Source organism: Leucoraja erinacea, chromosome 31 (genome assembly GCF_028641065.1).
Source record: "Leucoraja erinacea ecotype New England chromosome 31, Leri_hhj_1, whole genome shotgun sequence".
NCBI classification, from domain to species: domain Eukaryota; kingdom Metazoa; phylum Chordata; class Chondrichthyes; order Rajiformes; family Rajidae; genus Leucoraja; species Leucoraja erinaceus.
This window is the reverse complement of record NC_073407.1, coordinates 23687713-23710525: the sequence shown is the minus strand read 5'-3', so window position 1 is coordinate 23710525 and position 22813 is coordinate 23687713. Positions and strand designations below refer to the sequence as shown.

At 45.8% G+C, this 22813-nt stretch overlaps 1 protein-coding gene across 1 annotated transcript in view; it reads left to right on the top strand.

The window, feature by feature from the left end:
* The window catches only part of LOC129712119 (astrotactin-2-like), an 863305-nt gene that overhangs the window by 402693 nt on the left and 437799 nt on the right, over nucleotides 1–22813 (top strand). Inside the window, 1 exon segment of the mRNA XM_055660334.1 lies at nucleotides 2578–2715. Coding sequence (XP_055516309.1) covers nucleotides 2578–2715 — 138 coding nt within the window.

Sequence of the window (22813 nt, the reverse complement as noted above, 5' to 3'; positions counted from 1 at the left end):
GTTAATTGGCTCCTGCAAATTGGAAATTGTCCCTAGCGTGTAGGATAGTGCGAATGTACGGGGTGATCGCTGGTCGGAGCGGACTTGTTCCGGGCCTGTTTCCATGCTGTACAGCCTAAAGTCAAAACATTAGGATAATAATGATGTGTAGGAAGGAACTGCAGATGCTGGTTTAAATCAAAGATAGACACAAAAATCTGGAGTAACTCAGTGGGTCAGGCAGCATCTCCAGAGAAAAGGAATAGGCGACGCTTCCGTTCGAGACATCTCGGGTCTGAAGAAAGGTCTCGACCCGAAACGTCACCTATTCCTTTTCTCCGGAGATGCTGGCTGACCCGCTGAGGTGCTCCTGCTTTTTGTGTCTATCTTAGGATTACAATCGTATCAGACTGTCTCGGCTCCTGCCTGTCCCGTCCCCCCCCACTCCATTCCATTCTCTGTCCATCAGTTTTACACTTGTACATCACTTAATGAAACAAATTAGTGCACAATGACAAACAGATGGAATTCACCTGCTGTGGTTTGGAGGGCAATAGACAGGGCCACGTAATCCCCCACAGTGGACGCGGTTACAATGCTTCATCCGTGTCACATCTGCGCTGGGACAGAGGGGATTTGACACGACTTGTGTGGATTCAGGCAGAGTTAGACATCCAGCTGTTACATTGGAACCGAGCCGACAACTGGAATGACACCTTATTCTATTCTAGATGTTTAAGGAGGAACTGCAGATGCTGGAAAATCGAAGCATTTTTGTCCACCTTATTATATTCAGATGCTAGTGAAAATGAAACTATGCACTTGTGGAAATATAACAATGACTGCCACGATGATGGCAAAAATGGTTTCTACCTGTGGCCACAGCTTCCTTGCCTTTAATGGACACTGGTCACTGCTAATTTCATTGATCTTGTCTGTCACTGTACACCCAATAGGGATTTTATTTTGTGCTCCCGGGCGTGCAGTTTGAGGGAATCTCCTGGAATTTTATGTATTTTCTGCCCTTGTAGTGATTTTCTCTGAGACACGATGTTATACAGGGCGGCACACGGTGGCGCAGCGGTAGAGTTGCTGCCTTACAGCGCTTACAGCACCAGAGACCCGGGTTCGACCCTGACTGCGGGTGCATGTCTTTACGGAGTTTGTACGTTCTCTGTCCTGGACCTGCGTTGGTTTTCTCTGAGATCTTCCATCTCCTCCCTCACTCCAAAGGCTTGTAGGTTGTGGGAGGGAACTGCAGCTGCTGGTTTAAACCGAAGATGGACACAAAACGCTGGAGTAACTCAGCGGGACAGGACAGGCAGCATCTGTGCATGGAAGGAATGGGTGACATCAATGCTGTCTGACCCATTGAGTTACCCCAGCACTTTGTGTCTATCTTCAGTAAACCCACCACCCACTGTGTGAAAACATGCCCATCGGATTCCTATCAAATCTTTCCCCCCCTCACTGACTGACTTCCACCTCTCTCACAAGCATTATATCGACAGGTTGGTGTCAATGATGGCCGAACTCTTCAAAATCTATATCTATTCTCTTCTAATGTCTTAAGTAGATATTGAACTCACACAAACAGCAGAAAAAGTCTTTGCAGTCTCTTATTCTGGGAATGAACAGCGTCATAACAAAAAAACACTGTCTTCCTTGCTTTCAATTTACCTGAAGGTTATTTAAGGGGCTGTCCCACTGCGGCGACCTAATTGGCGGGTTTAGAAGAGTTTGCCCTCGGCTCATACTCGCAGCGTGGTCGACACGCGGTCCTAGGAGGTCTTTCTAACTCGCCTTCATGCTCGAGATTAGTCCCCGCGTAACTCGAGGCCTCAGCTCGGTCACGGCGTATTCTTCAACATGCTGAAAAATGCCCGCGAGTAAAATAAGGTCGCCATGGAAAAAATCGATATTTTTTTTTACTCGTAGGTTTAGTCGAAGTAGGTCGTAGTAGGTCGGCATGTTAGTCGTAGGTAATCGAGGGTAGTCGAAGGTAGTTGTAGATAGTCGTAGATAGTCTTCATTATGGTGTCCAATTATCTCGAAGCTAGTCGAAGCTAGTCTTCAACATAGGCAAAGGAGGTCGAAAGAGATCTTCAACATGACACTTTTTCAAAACTCTCCTAAACTCCTCTAATCTCGCCAATTAGGTCGCCACAGTGGGACAGGCCCTTTAATTTAGTTTAGTTTAGAGATACAATGCGGAAACAGGCCCCTTCGCCTCACCAAGTACGTACCGACCAGCGATCCCCGCACACCAACACTATCCTACACACATATTAGGGACAATTTTACATTTATACCAAAGCCAATTAACCTACAAACCTGCACGTCTTTGGAGTGTGGGAGGAAACCGAAGATCTCGGAGAAAACCCACGCAGGTCACGGGGAGCACGTTCAAACTCCGTACAGACAGCACCCGCAGTCAGGATTGATCCCGGGCCTCCCGGACAGTAAGGCAGAAACTCCACCGCTGCGCCACCGTGCCGCGCAAAATGTGGTGATTTTGTGTGTAAGGAGCAGCATAGAACGCTTCTGAAGGATGTGGTGAGACTCCGTTTTGTTCAGCGACCGTCTTTCTTTTCCCAGGTCTACGTACAGCCTCAGTCAAGGCTTGTGGCTGCCAGTCAGTAAGAGCTTTGTCGTGCCTCCAATGGAGTTGTCCATCAGCCCACTGGCCAGCTGCAAGACTGATGTCCTGGTCACAGAGGACACGGGAGAGGTCAGGTAAGAGGCAAGCACAGTGGCAGCACTGACGGTAAAGACTGTAATGGCAATTTCAAACATTTCCATTGTCATTACCATGTTGGCAGGGAGGAGTGGATCGAACTAACGTTGTACCATAACAAAAACGAATCTACCCGGCGTTATTTCCTGTTTCATTGATTTTACTTGAAGTTGTTGCTGCAAATACAAAGAAGGGTCTTATACAAATTCTAATTCTGTTCTTAAAGCCCTGTACCACGGTACGAGTTCATTCCAAGAGCTCTCCCGAGTTTTAAAAAAATCAAACTTATGGTAAGCACGGAGAATGAACGTAGCGGGTACGTCGGAGCTCGGGGACGTCTCCTAGCAGCTCGTAACGCTAACCGCAGGTACTCGGGAAGACTCGTTAACGGCAGGTAAGCTCGGGAAGACTCGAGAAGATTTTTCAACATGTTGAAAAATGTCCACGAGAGCCCCGAGTACTGACGAGCGGCCATTACCGTAAATCTCTGAGTTCGAATCAGGGCAAACTCGGGAGAGCTCTTGGAATGAACTCGTACAGTGGGACAGGGCTTTTACTATCTGAACTGGTAAAAACTGTGTCATCTCTTCATGTGCCAGCTCTCGTCTCATCTGACCACACCCTGTCGTATCGCTTAGTAAGTCATGCCCATCTACGCATTAAAATCCCACCCCCAAGCGTTCAAGATGATAGAACTAGAAATATATGGACAAAATACTATAATGTACTACCAGTTACTAACTTAAGCATCAATGGCTCCTACAAAGACCATTTTCACTGATGGCATGATATTGTGAGGATATTTACCATACATAGGGATAGACACAAAATGCTGGAGTAACTCAGCGGGACAGGCAGCATTTCTGGGGAGAAAGTAATGCGCGACGCTTCGGGTTGAGCCCCTTCTTCAGACTGAGAGTCAGGAGAGTGGGCGGTACAGAGATAAAATGTAGTCGGAGATGGTCAGAATGGTCGGAGGACTGGGAAGGGTGGAGGGGATGGAGACAGAGAGAGGGAAAGCAAGGGCTACCTGAAGTTAGAGAAGTCAATGTTCATACCGCTGGGGTGTAAGCTGCCCAAGTGAAAAATGAGTTTTATTGGTGCTCCACTCCCTTTCCTGCTGGACATGTACAGGAAGAGATGTATCAGCAGAGCCATCTCCATCATCAAAGACCCCTACCACCCATCGCATCACATATTCTCCATCCTGCCATCTGGGAAGAGGTCCAGGAGCATTAGCTGCAAAACCAGCAGGATGCTCCTCAGCTTCTTCCCGCAGGCTATAAGACTGATAAATGGACTTTGCCCCCTGCCAAAGTATCGCGCACCAACCACCAACCTTGACACACTGCAGCAGAGCCACTGTTGTGCCGCTGCCGATCGGAACGCCTGTTGATGTTTAGTAGAATGTTAATTTGTTCATGAGATATGTATTTTTATTTCTATTTATTTTTTAATGCACACTGAATGGACACTGGTTGAGCAACGTTTTTTTGTTTCCTCTGGGTATGTGAATACTCAGGAAATGACAATAAAGATATACAATACAATACAATGAGGTGCTGTTCCTCCAATTTGTGCTGGGCCTCACTCTGACAATGGAGGAGGCCCAGGGCAGGGAGGTCAGTGTGGGAATGGGAGGGAGAGTATTTTGTCTACCGCCATGAGGACATCTATTAGGTGGCAATTAGGTCACCAGGACTTCTCTGAACCTTTTGCGGCTTAAATGATATGGGATGAAATGGAATCCAAGAGTCACAGGGGGGATATGCAAATGTCACACAGACATCAGATGTTCACAAGTTCACGAAGAATTTCACTGTGCCTTATCACATGTATCACATAAAGTATTCCATCCATCAATACGATCAAGACAAACACAAGGACAAAAGGTAGAACAAAGAGAAAGATACAGAATGTTGCAGAATGTAGTTCTCTGCATTGTGGCATAACAGTTTAAGAGACAGAGTCTTTAACGTCTGCAATGAGATCGGTTAAGGGCCTGACCCACTTTCACGACCTAATTCACGATCGATTTTACTCGTGGACATTTTTCATCAGGCTAGAAAAACGCCCGGACCTACTTGATGCCACGAGTACCCACGACTAGCATCACCACCTACCTACGACCTCGTGACGGCCATGCTGCGAGTATGAGTCAAGGGCAAACTCAGCAGAGGTCGTGAATTCGGTCGTGAAAGTGGGACAGGCCCTTTAGAGAACCAGAACTGTTTTGGAAGTACCATTCAGAAGTCCAATAACAGATGGGAAGACATTTGGTGGTACGCACATTTAAACGTCCGTATCTTCTGCCAGATGGGTGTGGGGATTGTGTCAGCTGCGTTCCTGAGGCAGCGTGACGTGTCGATGGAGTGGATGGTGGGGAGCCTGGTCTGTGTGATGGACTGGGCTACATCTACAACTCTCTGCCATTACTCGTGGTCGTGGGTAGAGCTGTCGCCAAACCAAGCTGTCTCACCACCCGACACTGTGCGTTCTACAGGGTCAAGTGAACCCATTTGAAATTGGCCATTTAATCCTTGAACATGGATGGGACATGATCGGTTCACCACGTCCTACTGTGATATTTTAAATCTGTTTAGTTTACTTTATTATTGTACGCGTACCATGGTCCAGTGACAGGTTTTTAAGCGCTATCCACTCAACGAAAAGACTGCACATGATTCCAATCTATTGTCTATTGTCTATTGGCTCTTAAAGATAGCAGAGTCAGGGGATATGGGGAGAAGGCAGGAACAGGGTGCTGATTGTGGATGATCAGCCATGATCACATTGAATGGCGTTGCTGGCTCGAAGGGCCGAATGGCCTACTCCTGCACCTATTGCCTATTGTCTATTGTCTAATCAAGATAGGAACTATGCTGTGTAGGAAGGAACTACAGATGCTGGTTTACACTGAAGATAGACACAAAATGCTGGAGTGACTCAGAAGTTCAGGTAGCATCTCTGGAGAGAAGGAATGGGTGACGTTTTGGGTCGTGACCCTTCTTCAGACCGAGAGTCAGGCGAGAGGGAGACATAGATATGGAAGGGTAAGGTGTGAAAACACAGAAGAAAGGTGAAGAAGTTCAAGGAACATGTAGAGCATCGAGAGAGGGTGTTGCAGAACCCTAGTCGGTGAGAGGAGGAGAACCTCTTCAAGGTCGGCAAACCTTGGGGAGGTATTGCAGTGGAATAGACTGAATGTGTGGGAAGGAACTGCAGATGCTGCTTTACACCAAAGATAGGCACAAAATGCTGGAGTAACTCATCGAGTCGGGCAGCATCTCTGGAGAGAAGGAATGGGTGACGTTTCGGGTGGAGACCCTTCTTCAGATTGAGAGTCAGGGAGGAAAGGAAAACTGAGGCCAAGATTAGAGCAACCGCGATCTTGTTGGGCAGTGGAGCAGGTTTCGAGGGCTCGTACTCCTAATTACAATGTTCTTATTACTGTGTTACATAGAAATTAAATTAGGGATGCACTTGCCAGCTGTTACTTCTAAGTCATCAAATTCATTGAGTGATTTGAAATATGATGCACGTTATTTTATCTGTTTATTCAGTGGAGTGATTTGGCAGCCTATCGTTTTCTGTGACATGAATATAAAATTAAAGCATTACTTATCTTTCTGGGATGGATTATGTACCTGCTTGTAGTTGAATCCCAGAAAATGATTTGGAAATGTTCCACTTTTTCTCTAGTGAGCTATCTTAATTGTTCCCCTAGATAAATCATGTACTTTTAATCTTTTGGTGTTTTTAACTTCTGGGAGAGCAGCTGCCTCACAGCACCCACCACTCAGGATTCAATCCTGACCTCGCCTGCTGTCTGTGTGGAGTTTGCATGTTCTGTCTGTGACCGCGCGAGTCTCCTCCGGGCGTCCCGGTTTCCTCCCACATCCCAAAGACGTGCAGGTTTGAGGGTTAATTGGCCCTCTGTAAACTACACAGTAAACTAATAAGTGAAGAAATATTATTTTTTCAGTGCGCGGGTGAACCACTTGTGCCAATAAAAGTGCTTTCCCTCTCTCTCCGTCCCTCCCCCTCTGTACATCTCCTATTAGTTTCACTGACATCCTGATTCATTTTACTGTTTGTACGCCTCGTTGTCACCTTCCCCTTTGCCAACAATGAACCCCATGTACATTTCCTCGATCACCGTCTGCTTTGATCTGCCCTTTTCGCACCTTACATGCTGCGTGTACCTTTCCATCTCTCTAGACTCCCTCTCCCCGACTCTCATTCTGAAGAAGGGTCTCGACCCACAACGTCACTCGTTCCTTCTCTGCAGAGATGCTGCCTGTCCCGTTGAGTTACTCCAGCATCTTTTCTCCAGCTTCACTGTAAACCAGCGTCTGCAGTTCCTCCCTTCACAAATAATAATTTTCAATCTCTCTGCTGGAATGTCAAGTTGGTTATCCAGACTGCAAATGTGCTCAATATAACACCTATTTTCACGGAACATTTCAAGTTTAGGTTTCCGCTTGAGATTATTTGCATAATTGCCAAATTAATACTGGCAATGAACCTCTACAGTTGGCATGGTCCTTATGCACTAAAAGAAAATAAATTGCTTTAAAATTCATTCCTTGATTTAATTAAAAAAAGTTTAACCTGCCACAGATTTGCAGATACATCTGCAAATGAAATTTGCATAAAATTATGTTTAGTAGGAATAAGCCTCGTCATCGGGGAGTAAAAACATTTTAAATGAGAGAACACTTCTTAAAAAAACTTCTGAAAAGAAGTATTTTCATTGATGTTATGTTCCCGAGTGCATTAAATACGATTAATTTTAAATACATTTTGGAAGGTGATATTAATATCTTTGAAACTGTAAAAAAAAAAACATTTGAGAGCTTCTTTGAAGCTCCCAAATGGAATTAGTTAGGCAAAGGCTTGTGAAGTTGCTAGGTTTGGATTGTGTGTAGGAATCAAACTGCAGATGCTGGTTTCAACCAAAGATAAGCACAACGTGCTGGAGTAACTCAGCGACCTCTGGAGAAAAGGAATAGGTGACACTTCAGGTCGAGACCCTTCCTCATACTGGGGAGTTAGTATAGAGGGAGAAGGTCTCCACCCGAAACATCACCTATTCCTTTTCTCCAGAGATGCTGACTGACCCGCTGAGTTACTCCAGCTATTTTTCGTATGGACAGGATTGGCAATGTTGCCGTCTTTTAGGCATGAAGGTTTGACAGCAGCAATTAAGTTCATAAAAGATCCATTTGTTCTAGACAGTAGATGCATTTGGTGCTTTGCTGACTTTTACACTGCCTGGACGCACCTTCAGTGGCAAGTGTTCATTCTCATGGAGAACCTCTGTTCAGATTACCCCCATTCACAGTCGAATGGGATGTACACCTTTGTCCTCTGTTGCATGTTCTTGTTTATATATGATAGGAGCAGAATTAGGCCATCCAAACCAGTAAGCCTACCCAACCATTCAATCATGACTGATCTGCCTTTCCCTTGTAACCCCATTCTCCTGCCTTCACCCCATAACTCCTGATACTAATCAAAAATCTATCTATCTCTGTCTTTAAAATACCCATTGACGGCCTCCACAGCCTTCAGTGGCAATGAATTCCACAGATTCACCACCCTCTGTCGAACGAAATTCCTCCTCATCTTCCTAAAGGAACATCCATTAAATCTGAGATTATGACCCCTGGTCCTAGGCTGACCCACTAGTGGAAACATCCTCTCCGCATCCACTCTATCCAAGCGTGGGCCTAATTGCACAATAATTGTGTGCGCCTCTACTTTTCAATTTCTATTTTCTTCACCATTCTCATATTTCACAAGAAGAATTCAACGTGCTTATGAAACATCACTTTGCCCATAACAGAGGAAAGATTTTAGTTTAGTTTAGTTTAGAATACAGAGCAGAAACAGACCCTTCGGCCCACCGCGCCCGCATCGACCGGCGATCCCTGCACACCATCACCATCCTACACACAATTTACATTTACGCCAAGCCAATTTACCTGCAAACCTGTACGTCTTTGGAGTGTGGGTGAAAACCGAAGATCTTGGAGAAAACCCACGCAGGTCACGGGGAGAACGTACAAACTCCATACAGACAGCACCCGTACTCAGGATCGAACCGGGGTCTCTTGTGCCGCAAGGTAGCTACTCTACCGTTGCGCAACCACGTTGCCGTTCTTGAATTCAAGTCAAGAGAGTTTATTGTTGTCGAGTGTCCCAGATAGGACAATGAAATTCACTCTTGCTGCAGCACAACAGAGTATTGTAAGCATGAGTACAGAACAGTTCAGTGTGTCTATATAGCATAGACCGTATATATACACATAAATAAACGGATAAAGTGCAATAGGCTCTTATAGTTCAGAGTTTGTTAAATGGCGAGTTTAATAGCCTGATGGCTGTGGGGAAGAAGCTGTTCCGGAACCTGGATGTAGCAGATTTCAGGCTATTGATGGTACGCAATAGTACCATTACTATTAATTGTATTGTATTGTATTGTATTCAAATTTATTGTCATTGTCTCAATTTGAGACAACGAAATGAATTTCCCTTACAGGCAGTATCATTAAAAAAAATCACAAAAAAATAAATAAATAATAAATAAATAATAAAACATATTAAAAATAAAATTGAAATTGAATTAAAAAAAAGCACAAACACAGAAAGTCCACGACACAACATAACATAAATGGCACCAAGGTGAGGAAGGCACCATAGTCCAGCCAGCCTCCCCTCCGTGTTCATCCGTGGTCGGGGCCTTCCGAGCACCCGCAGTCGCCGCCCCGGGTGGCCCGATGTTCAGGCCCTCACGCCGGGCTGGTGGAACGCCGACGCCGAACCCCGACGGTGAGCATCCTCCTCCTCAGCGGCCCGGACCTCCTGATCAGCCGCCTCCCGCTGCCGGAGTCTGCAGCTCCTGAGTCCGCAGGCTGAGCCGGGCAGAGTCGCAGGATCCCGCGCTGTCCATCAGCGCCGCCCGCGTTGGGAGCTCCGCAAACCGCAGCTCCATGATGTCAGTGCAGCAGGTCCAGCACTCCGGGCTCCAGACGGCGACCCCCGGTAAGGCATCGCCAGCCCCGCGATGTTCCAGCGCTGTCCCGCCGCTGCTGGAGCTCCGGTCGATCCCGGCAGGAAAGGCCGCGCCAATCCAGGTAGGTAGGCCGCTGTGGGGGGGGGCGAGGACGCGACTCGAATAATAGTCGCATCCTCACCAGGAAGCGGCTGAAGGACGGTATCCCCCGCACCGTGCCCTCTTCCCCCGCATAAAGACATTAAAAACACACAAAAAAACACACTTTTACATAACTAAATACACAAAAAAACAAAAAGGCTGTAGGTGGAGGCTGCTGGCACCAGCACCACCGGAAGTACAACACTTTTGGTACTATTCTGAAAAAGCCCTGATGTTCAAATCCATCCCTCAAGAGTTACAAGTATAGTATATTTTTTATAGATGTCTCTCAGCTGGTAGAAGAGGAAATATCAGGCAGATGTATCTGGCCAGGGGTTTGCGTGAACCAGCATTCCTGAAGAGATCAGGTTTGAAGGAAGCCTCGTTCCTTGGGAAGAGTAATGAGAGGAGACAAAAGGGTGTGGAATCCACAGGAAACTGCAGGTGCTCAAATCTTGAGCAAAACACACAGTCGCAGTGGAATTGTAAATTGTAAGGGCGGCACGGTGGCACAGCGGTAGAGCTGCTGCCTTACAGCGCCAGAGACCCGGGTTCGATCCTGACTACGGGTGCTGTCTGTGCAGAGTTTGCACGTTCTCCCCATGACCATGTGTGTTTTTCTCCGGGTGCTCCACTTTCCTCCCACACTCCAAGGACATGCAGGTTTGTAGGTTAATTATCTTCTGTGAAACAAAACTGCAAGTTGTCCCTTGTGTGTCTGTGTGTGTAGGATAGTGCTAGTGTGCAAAGTGATCGCTGGTCGGCATTGACTCGGTGGTCCGAAGGACCTGTCTCTGTGCTGTATCTCAAAACTAAACTATAATTAAACTAAGGGTGGGAGTGGTGTGTAGATGGGGCATCTTGGTCGGCAAGGGAAAAGATGATTAGTTTGCTTGGTAGACAAAAATGCTGGAGAAAATCAGCGAGCGTGGCAGCATCTATGGAGCGAAGGAATGACATTTTGGGTCGAGACCCTTCTTCAGACCTGTAGAAGCTTGGTAGGTTAATTGGCTTTGGGAAAATCATTAAAAATTGTCCCTAGTGTGTAGGATAGTGCTAGTGGATGGTGGATCGGCATGGACTCAGTGGTTTGACGGGCCTGTTTCCGCACTATATCTCTAATCTAAACTAAACTAAACTTCGGTGAGTCAGGAAACAACTGAGGAGAGTCACCTCAGGTCATTTTCTGAAAATAGTCTTTCATTATAAAACCGTTGTGCCTTTATTCAGCAACATAGAAGTAGCAGACATAATGAAGCAAAATGCTGGACATTGGGTCACTTTCAGGATGACTAACGTTGAGATTTATATCTGTTAATTTAAAATGCCAAACCTCCATTTGCATGTCTCTGACAGAGCAAAACGTGGCATCTTGTAACCATTTACTGCACTCACTGACGGCTATTAATTATCTGTTTAAGAAAGAACTGCAGATGCTGGAAAAATCAAATTTAGACAAAAATGCTGGAGAAACTCAGCGGGTGAGGCAGACAAAATGCTGGAGAAACTCCATAGATGCTGCCTCACCCACTGAGTTTCTCCAGCATTTTTATCTACCGGATAGTAATTATCTCTTCATTTTGTGAATTTTTTGTAAACGATGAAGTGAATATCTTGACCAGCGGTGACCTGTTGCTGCGTCATTTGCAAACTTCCCTCCTCTTAACGAGTCTTCACTTCTTGTGCAAAAAGAACTTACAAACTGTAACCTCCAAGAAATAATTTGTACTTTGGTTTAGTTTAGAGATACAGCGCGGAAACAGGCCCTTCGACCCTCCGAGTTCGCACAGACCAGCGATAGCCACACATTAACACTGTCCTACACACACTAGGGACAATTTACACTTATACCAAGCCAATTAACCTGCAAACCTGATCGTCTTTGGAGCGTGGGAGGAAACCGAAGATCTCAGAGAAAACCCACGCAGGTCACGGGGAGAACGTACAAACTCCGTACAGACAGCGCCCATAGTCGGGATCGAACCCGGGTCTTCGGCGCTGCAAGCACTGTAAAGGGGCTGTCCCACTGCAGGTCAGAATGCTAATGTGCATCACACATCAGACACATGTAGTAAAACATACATTTTTTTTCCGTGAAAATAGGCGTGTATCTCAGAGAAACAAGGTTCTACTAGATCTAATTTCTAGGCAAATGATTCTTCATTGTAAATCCTTTTTGCTCCGTAACTGGGCGATGTTGTTCGGAATGGTGCTGACAAAAATATCCCCAAGTGAAAAATGTTCCCGATGTTGGGGGAGTCCATAACTAGGGGTCACAGTTTAAGATTAAGGGAGAGGCCATTTAGGACTGAGATGAGGGAAAAACATCATCCAGAGAGTTGTGAATCTGTGGAATTCTCCACCACAGAAGGCAGTGGTGGCCAATTCGCTGGATGTTTTCAGGAGAGAGTTAGATTTAGCTCTTGGGGCTAACGGAATCGAAGGATATGGGGAAAAAGCAGTAACGAGGTACTGATATTGGAGGAACATTTTCCCTGCATCTAACCTGTCCAATCCCTTAATTTTATATGTTTCTAAAAGATGCATTATTATTAATGGTTCTGATGAAAGGCCATCGACTTACTTTGCTTCTCCAGCTACAGATGCTGCCTGACCTGCCTAGAGTATTTCCACCAGATTGACACAAAATGCTGGAGTAACTCAGCGGGACAGACAGCTTCTTTGGAGAGAAGGAACGGGTGACATTTCGGGTCGAGACCATTCTTCAAACTAGTCCGGGGAGAGGGAAACAAGAGAAATAGACGGTGATGTAGAGATATAGAACAAATTAATGAAAGATATCCAGAAGAAGGAACGATGATAAAGGAAACAGGCCATTGTTAGCCGTTTGCGAGGTGAGAGTTCGCACCTGGTGTGATAATGGATCTTTTAGGGGAGGGATGGAGAGAGAGGAAGTTAGAGAAATCAATATCTTACCGCAGGGCTGTAAGCTGCCCAAACGAAATACAGTACAAGGTGCTGTTCCTCCAATTTGCAATTAGCCTCGTTCTGTCAGTGGAGAATGCCTCGGACAGAAAGGTCAATGTGGGAATGGGAAGGGGGAATACCAGCAGATTTTCTGCCATGAGTGATGCCACAGCAGTTTGAAATTGCTTCCTCAAAGTGGCTGTGACCCAGATATCGAGATTTGATTAGATCAGTGACTTCAAAGCACCTCGTACATAATGGGGCTTGAGCTATTGCACGAATGGATTGTATCGAGCCCTATACTCCAATGTCTCTGGCTTCTACACTTGACACAGTCTCACCCACCTGACCCATAAGGTCATAAGTGATAGGAGCAGAATTAGGCAATTCGGCCCATCAAGACCACTACACCATTCAATCATGGTCGATCTACAGATTCACCACCCTCTGACAAAATTAATTCCTCCTCATCTCCTTCCTAAAACGTCCTTTAATTGCAGGCTATGACTAGTCCCACTACTTAAGGGCCTGTCCCACGAGCATGCGACTCCATGCAGCAAGCGCGACCTAACGTGGTCGTACGGCATCGCGGGGCCGGTCCCACTACGATCGCCGTAACCGTATGGAGTTGTGCGGAGCTGGTCCCGGCATCGCGCGGGGCTCCGAAAAACTGACCATGATCAAAAATTCTGCGCGGTAACGGCCTGCCGGCCCGCAGCCGCCTCAACGCCGGACGCACCGCCTCGAAGGGCATACGCAGCGTCTCGACGCCAGACGCAGTGCCTTGACTCGAACTTCCCGCGGACTTCGCTCAAACTTCATGTCACTCACTCGACCTCCGCGCAGCCCCCGCTTCCGGTTTGGTCGCGCTCGCCGCATGCAGGTCGCAGGCTCGTGGGACAGGCCCTTTATGGATAGGACAAGTTGGGAGGGCTATGGACCCAGCGCAGGCAGGTGGGACTAGTGTAGCTGGGACATGTTGGCCGATGTGGGCAAGTTGGGCTGAAGGGCCTGTTTCCACGCTGTATCACTCTATGACTCTAGTGGAAACACCCTTGTCACATCCGCTGTATCCATGTCTCAACACTGAGCTTCCCGATGTCTTCACAGCACCGTTCATTACAGGACAGCCTGTGCCTATCAATTAAATGGTTAGGAGCACAATCATCTTTGCAGTGCTAAGTGTTAGTGTGTGGAATCTGTTGTCAGCAGTTTAAGAATGAATCTGCCAAGTGTCACATGCTGAAAACGTGCATGTGCATAAAAAGACAATTTCCTGGGTGCACAGATTAAACAGTGGTGACCGTGGGGACAGGGCGACACGGTGGCGCAGCGGTAGAGTTGCTGCCTCACAGCGCCAGCGACCCGGGCTCCATCCTGACCACGGGTGCTTGTCTGTACGGAGTTTGTACGTTCTCCCTGTGACCTGTGTGGGTTTCCCCCGGGTGCTCCCAGTTTCCTCCCACACTCCAAAGACGTGCAGGTTTACAGCTGGAAAAAAAGATGTCCCTAGTAGGATATTGCTAGTGTTCGGGGATTCGGGGATTCGGGGATCTCAGTGGGCTGAAGGGACAAGGTTTTTAGAGGGACAAGGGCCAAATACAGGCAGGTGGGATTAGTGTGGATGGGACATGTTGGTTGGCATGGACAAGATGAGCGGGAGGACATGTTCCCACGCTATATGACTCACTGACTCGAAAGAATGTTGCGCCCACCTATTTATGCTTCACAAATTTATTAAAGCCTTTTGCTGCTAAATTGCTGCTAAATAAATGATATGACTGCGAAATGCCTTGGTGATCTTTGCCATCGTTAGTTGTCTCCTCGTAACTAACCTATAAGATATTTTTAAGCGCTGCTGATAAAAGCCCGTGGCAGCCTGATGGATTGCGTGACAGGCAGCCATTCAATTTTAATATTTCGAAGTTGGCTTTGTGTGGGCTTTTCTGAAATGGATGCCATCCCAGAGTGTCTGAACTCCCCCTGGACTTGCAAGGTGGATTGCAATCCTCCCTGAGATTAGACTTGAAAACCCAATCAATGGTAAGCTCTCCGGGAGAGATTTCGCTCAGAGCCAACTATTTAATCAATAACAAAGTGCCAATACTCTCCACCAGGCACTGACAGTGGACGCTGGTGATGAATGGGTGACTTAAAGTAAAAAGGCAAATTGATTATTTTATTCTGCAGCACCATTTATTCAAGACTTCTAAAGCTGTTCATTTCTTGCTGTCCAAGGAATCCATCATCACACACAGCATGGGCATTCCACGGATGATAGCCAATGATTTAAACACGGGCTGTCTCTTTAGCAGCTGGACTCTGATAATGTAGGAAGGCCTCGTCTTTAATTCCCAGCCTTCGTTATAGAGTCATAGTCACACAGTGTGGAAACAGGCCTTTCGGCCCAACTTGCCCACACCAGCCAACATGTCCCATCTCCACTAGTCCAACTTACCTGAGTTTGGCCCATATCCCTCCAAACCTGTCCTATTAATGTACTTGTCTAAATGTTGCGATAGTCCCTGCCTCAGCTACCTGGAATAGTGGTATATGGATCTCGAACAGGCAGCTGAGATCAGTTCAACTTCAGTAGAAGTTGCGATCACTGTCGTACACAGCATTGTAAGGCACCGTGCCCGCTGATGTTTTCAACGTTGATGATGACCATCATGTTTGGCATAAAAATTGTGGAACAAAGGCCCCGTTCCTGTGCTGTACTGTTCTATGTTCACATTAGTGTAAATGGATGGTCAATGTTTGACCTCAACTCGATGGGCTGAAGAACCTGTCAATTTGATGTATCCCTCCATGACTCAACGGCTACGCCCCAATGACCACTGCTGGCCAGAGATTATACATGGACACTATATGGATATACTGTATCATCTGTCGCAACTATAACGCTTTTCATAGTCAAAGCACCAAGTAGCCAAAACTTTGGTGAAGAAGGTCTGGAACAAAAACCCAACAGGATTCAACTTTGATGCATAGAAGAATGAAGCTCGATATTGGCTACTCATCTCAAGTATTTGTCAGATATCTTGTTCTCCCTGATGTTGCTGCAACTGATGGGCGGTCAAGAGGGAATTGATGGCAAATGATAAGAAAGAGTCTTTCTTAGGCCCATCTTCGGTCATGGCTGACCATGGGTGTCTCCAGGGTGATATTCCCTTTATAGAGGACCCCTGTGCGTGACTTTGTTTAACGTGGGGAGACTGGTGCACAGACAGCCACCCCATGGTTCTTGACAGATCTGGGTCAGGGTCCAGTGGCTGCAGCAGAAAAGGGTCTTTGGTCGTCTTGGACTCCACTGTCCTCTGTGGTAGAGAATTCCACAGATTCACAACTCTCAGGGTGAAAAGGTTTTTCCTCATCTCCGTCCTAAATGCCCTACCTCTTATTTTTGAACTGTGACACCTGGTTCTTGACTCCCCCAACACCGGGAACATTTTCCCTGCATCTAACCTGTCCAATCCCTTAAAAATTGCATATGTTTCTATAAGATAACCTCTCATCCTTTTAAATTCCAGTGAATATAAGCCCAGTCGATCCATTCTTTCATCATATGTTATATCATTCAAGGTCACGGAATACTGACATTTCAATATACTGTGTCACGCTGCCTTATATTCCATTTATACTATTTTAAGGCAAAATCCCATTTGGAGATGTGTGAGACTAATATTTTTTATGGGATATTTTTTCCCCTGACAAACTGTCTTCCGTCCTTTATTGGTTTTATGAGGTACAAGAAGGTGCAGGACATAAAAACCGACAGGGCCTGTCGTTAACAACCATGTGGGCAGATCACCAGCCAAAACCTAATCTTGTTTCGAGATGAAACACTGAGGTCGCGAGACTGAGACGGTTACATGGCGCAGATGCAGTGGAATAATAATTCAGTTTTGATGGAAGATAGACACAAAAAGCTGGAGTAACTCAGCGGGACAGGCAGCATCTCTGAAGAGAAGGGATGGGTGACGATTTGATTCGAGACCCTTCTTCAGACCATTTTTAGTCAGAAATTTAGTTTTGTTTAGTTTAGAGATACAGCGCGGAAACAGGCCCTTCGACCCACCGAGTCCATGCTGGCCAGTGATCCCTGCACGGGTTGGGAGATTGCAACCTTCATGTGGTCCGCCCTGTTTCGACTAATGCAATCAACCTGGCATGCACAATCAAATGAGATCAAATAGAACAGGTTGTCCTACAACTTTAGGCTGTGCACGCCATTTGCAGGAAGAACAAGTAGTGATCCCTGCACATTAACACTATCCTACACACACTAGGAACAATTTTACGTTTATACCAGGGCAATTAACCTACAAACCTGCACGTCTTGGGAGGAAACCGAAGATCTCGGAGAAAACCCACACAGAACTTACAAACTCTTTATAGACAAGCACCTGTACTTAGGATTGAACCTGGGTCTCTGGTGCTGGATGGCAGTAACTCTATCATTACACCACCATGCCACCCTAATAATTATAAAACAACAGCGTTTTATTCATGGCTTCATTATTGGCCAAGTATTCACATACAAGGAATTTGCCTTGGTGCTCCGCTCGCAAGTCACAACACGACATACAGTAAAAAATTAAGAATAAAACACAAAACATTAAAACATTAAGAATAAAACATTATAGTTTAAACATGTGAATGAAATAAAATACCAGAGCAAAAGGAGGCTACATATTTTTAGTTATTGAGTAGAGCTAGATGGGTGACTAGATAGAGTTGAGGATATTGGGATGAGGATAGGTGATTGTGATATTTGTTATACTGATTGTATTGGAAGGGTGATTATAGAGTGATGGGTTGTATATATGACTAAGATACTCTATAGTATATGCGGGTTTCTTTTCTTTTTCTTTTTTTCTTTTTTGTATGGCTTTGTAAATATTTGATTAGTGTTCAAATGTAAATAACTTGGTGTACATATAGTGGCTGGTGTACATATGGTGTACATATAGCTGCTAAATTTGTATAAGATAATTACAAGCAGTTGAATAAGGGGTGGGAATTAATAAGCTTGGGCTTCTTCCTGCTCCTTTTCGGACACATATGATTTCATTTATTTATAGATATTGTTTATGCCACTTTATAAATATTCTTGTTTTGTTTTTTTGTATGCTGTTTCACACTTGCTTTTTATTCTTTTATTCTGTTCGAAATAATAAATAATAAAATAAATAAATAAATAAATAAATAAATAAATAAAGCTGCTGCTCGTGGAAAAAATTGATAATATTGAGCCATTGTGGCTCGTGGATAAGATGTGATAATAGTGGATCATCGAACAACATTGAATAAATACCTCAACAAGCTTAGACGAGATCCAGACCAAGTGCTGTAAGTGGAATTTGTATAAATAGGCAATTAATGGTGTCCTGGAGAGTCGATATCTGTGCTGAAGCCAATTATCCGATTTCTAAGACTCAAGCTATATAATATTTCTTCATGTGCGTTCTCGGAGAGTTGAAATGCTGCTTTTCATCAGTTTTGTTGGTATTTAGTTGCCAACTTACCAACATAATAATTCAATTGTGCAAACCAATGACACCATAGTAGAAGACATTTATTGCAAGAATGAACATTCGCACGATAAGCAGGCGATTAATAATTTTTCAAGTTCCGAGAGCCTTGGAATTCTCATTATTGATACCACTAGGAAATAGTTTTGGAAGGTCTGCAGAGCAAGTCATTACCAAAGTGTTGCAAACCTTTGCAGTTTTATGAACACTTTATTGATTTTGCACTGTACCTTTGAAACATGGGACTCGGGGGACAAAAGGTGAACTACAACTGATTGGAGCATGCTGATGACTGGGGGAATGATTGCTGTCTCCCAACATCCATTTCAGTGCAATTTTTTCTTGGCAAAGTACATCTCTGTGCACTGCAGTTGACGAGCTCCACCGTACAAATTAATCTCGCAGCTGATGGGCAATAAGACATATTGCAATTTAGCGCGGGTGAGAGAAAACTGAAGTTTCCCATGACCGCAAATTTATCCCCTCAATTTGAAAATGGACTCCCGGAGTATGTTTCAAAGTGATCTCCTGTTGCAAATACAACAATAATTTGTACATGAGCCATGATTCGTTTCTGCGTTATTGTGTCCATTTCCAAAATTCTGTCCAAGCATGCTTCACATATATTGGGCAGTGTTCATTACATTTTGGATTTCAAGGAAGTATTGCGTCATCAACGAAGGGATGCATTTTGTTTTTTGTAGGGCCGTAACTACCATTGTGGGTTTCATAAGTTCATGAGTGATAGATGCAGAATTAGGCCATTCGGCCCATCAAGTCTACTCCGCCGTTCAATCATGGCTGACCTATCTCTCCATCCTCACCCCTTTCTCCTGCCTTCAACACTTAACACCTGACACCCGTACTAATCAAGAATCTATCTATCTCCGCCTTAAAAATATCTACTGACTTGGCCTCCACAGCCTTCTGTGGTAAATAATTCATGAATTCCACAGATTCACAACCCTCTGACTAAAGAAATTCCTCCTCATTTCCTTCCTAAAGGAACTATCGTTAATTCTGAGGCTGTGACCTCAGGTTTGGGAAAGGAGAATTCTAATTGAAGGCAGCCAGGAAGAAGTGTTTTTCATAAGTTCTAGGAGCAGAATGATGCCATCCACCTACAAAGCCCTCCACCATCTGGCCCCCCCATATCTCACTGACCTCCTCTCCCCCTACCAACCCTCACAGTCCCTCAGATCCACATCAGCCGGTCTCCTCTCCATCCACAAGTCCAACCTCCGCAGTTTTGGGGACAGAGCCTTCTCCAGGGCAGCTCCCAGGCTCTGGAACTCCCTCCCCCAACTGATCCGCAATTCCGTGTCCCTCACCATCTTCCAGTCCCGCCTCAAGTCCCATCTCTTCACCTCTGCCTATCCTTAGCCCCACGTCCCCCTCCCTTTTCATCTGTGCATTAATTGACTCATATTGTGTTTTGAATTGAATTCTGTCTTTACTTTGTGTACTAGTCATGTCTCTACTATTTATTTCATTCCCCTTACATGTTTTTCCTCTATCTGCTAAATTTTTGTAAGGTGTCCTTGAGACTCTTGAAAGGCGCCCATAAATAAAATGTATTATTATTATTATTATTATTAATATTATTACAGGTGCACAACCTTTTATCCGAAAGCCTTGGGACCAGACACTTGTCGGATTTCGGACATTTTCGGATTTCAGAATGGAAGATTTTTAGCGTAGATTAGGTAGGTAGCGCGGGCGGCTTGAAAAGTCTGGAGCAGCTGCCTCCTCCCCGGAGACCGGGAGAATCATTGCATAAATGTTAGTCAGTTAGTTTGGAGGGATTTTATGTGGTGGTGGTGGTGTAGGGGTGAAGGGGGAAACTTTAATTCTTAGTCCCCTACCTGGTCGGCGACTCCCAACCTCGCGGAGCTGGGGGCTCCGTCCGGCCGCGGGCGGCGCCGGTTGTGGCTCCGACCCCGGCAACTCTACCCCTGGCTGCGCGGCTCCAAATCCAGCGCGGCCCGCGGCCGGACGTCCCAGCTCCGGGAATGTCGGGAGTCGGCGGCGTCGCAGCGGCATAGGATCTTTGGTCGCAGCGCTGGGATACCAGCGGGGAGCGAGCAATGCCTTACCGGGTCGCCGTGCGGCAAGCTCCGGAGCGCTGTGGCCGCCTTCTTCCAACATTCGCGGAGCGTCGCTGGATTTGGAGCCGCGGAGCTGGGGGCTCCGTCCAGCCGCGGGCGGCGCCGGTTGGAGCTCCGACCCCGGCAACTCTACCCCTGGCTGCGCGGCTCCAAATCCAGCGACGCTCCGCGATGTTGTGTGTCGGCGGCCACAGCGCTCCGGAGCTTGCCGCACGGCGACCCGGTAAGGCATTGCCCGCACCCCGCTGGTATCCCAGCGCTGCGACGCCGCCGACTCCCGACATTCGCGGAGCTGGGGCGTCCGGCCGCGGGCTGCGCTGGATTTGGAGCGCCTCGCAGCCAGGGGTAGAGTTGCCGGGGTCGGAGCTACAACCGCACCGCCCGCAGCCCCACCGGCCACAGCGCTGCGGAGTTTACTGCACGGCGACTCGGTAAGGCATTGACCGCTCCCCGCCTCTCCGACCAGGTAGGGGACTAAGAATTAAAGTTTACCCCTTCACCCCCCTTCACATAAAAGCCCTCCAAACTAACTGACTAACATTTAAGCAATGATTTACAGATGTTTAAGCGTCTCCCCGGTCTCCGGGGAGGAGGCAGCCGCTATAGTAGTACAGACCTGGGTTGACCGTGGGTCGTTTTGGGTCAGGTTTGGCGCCAAACGCGAGCTTTGGTGCGCAGACGACATCTGGAAAAAATGGCCGGTTTTCGGAGCTTTTCGGTTTCTGGAACACCGGATAAAAGGTTGTGCACCTGTATTAGTATTATTATTATTATTATTATTATTATTATTATTATTATTATTATTATTATTATCTATCTCTCCCTTTCAACCCAGTTCCCCTGCCTTCTCCCCATAACCCCTGACACCCTTACTGATGAAGAATATCTTTTGTTAATTATTTTATGCTTTTAATAGTTTCTTTATTGTCACGTGTGTGGAGTTACGGTGAAAAGCTTGCTATCACACCAAATCATACATCACATGAGTACAATATGTCCTCATCTGGAACAGCTGGCAGAGTGTCGCCACATTCCGACATCACCTTGCAACTTCTAATTCTCTACATGTTGAAAAATGCCCGCAAGTAAAAAAAGGTCGCCGTGGAAAAAAACGATACTTTTTTTACTTGTAGGTTTAATCGAAGTAGGTCGTAGTAGGTTGGCATGTTAGTCGTAGGTAATCGAGATTAATCAAAGGTAATCGAAGGTAATCGTAGATAGTCAAAGGGAGGTCGAAGGAGATCGAAGGAGGTCATCTTCACTCTCTGCTATTCGGTGTCCAATTTTCCCGAAGTTAGTTGAAGCTAGTCTTCAACATGACAACAGGAGGTCTTCTACATAGTTGAAGGAGGTCTTCAACATGACATTTTTTTCAAACTCTCCTAAACTCTTCTAAACTCGCCAATTAGGTCGCCGCAGTGGGACAGCCCCTTAAGTTCTTCGCAGATAACTTTGTTGCGGTCTTGAATGAGTGACATGGAGATCAACGCCTCGTACATTTTAGTCCAAGGATAACAGCAAGTGATCAAGTACAGTTTTGAGGCTTACATTTTTAATGATTACATCAATTCAACATTTTGGATGTACGCAAGTCCTAAAGGAAACGGCTTAAAAGATTAGGCCTGTTAGTGGAAGCTTAGAAGAATGACAGACAGTTGCACTAACATACATAAGATTCTGAAGGCTGACGGAACAGATGCTGAGAAGATGTTTCTTTTGACTGTGAACTACAGAATCAGCAACGATATGAAAGGATAGTTTCAGATTAACTGACAATCAATGAGTAACAAACACTTTTAACTCTGCACATTGATCTGTTCCGTGATGTTCTCGCTATTTTATTTTTTTAACTTGCTGGATCTACACATTAATCGGATGTTACATAGATGATGAATATTTTGGTACAAGTGTTAGTATCTTAGCAAAATTTATAACAATTCTACAATTCACAATCGCAGACAATTGTTGAATTGTTAATGGCCCAAAAAGTGGCCAATTTAATCAATGTGACTGGGGGGTCACAGTGGCGCAGCGGTAGAGTTGCTGCCTAATGCCCCTGTCCCACTTAGGAAACCTGAACGGAAACCTCTGGAGACTTTGCGCCCCACCCAAGGTTCCCGGAGATTTTTGTCAGTCTCCCTACCTGCTTCCACTACAGATTCCATGCTGTATCTCCAAAGTCGAAAGTCTGAAGTCTAAATGTAAAGAAACTAACTCAGATGATAACACAAGGGTAGATACAAAAAGCTGGAGTAACTCAGCGGGTCTGGCAGCATCTCTGGAGAAAAGGAATAGGTGACATTTCGGGTCAAGACTCTTCTTCAGACTGAGAGTCAGGGTAAAGGGAATCGAGAGATATAGA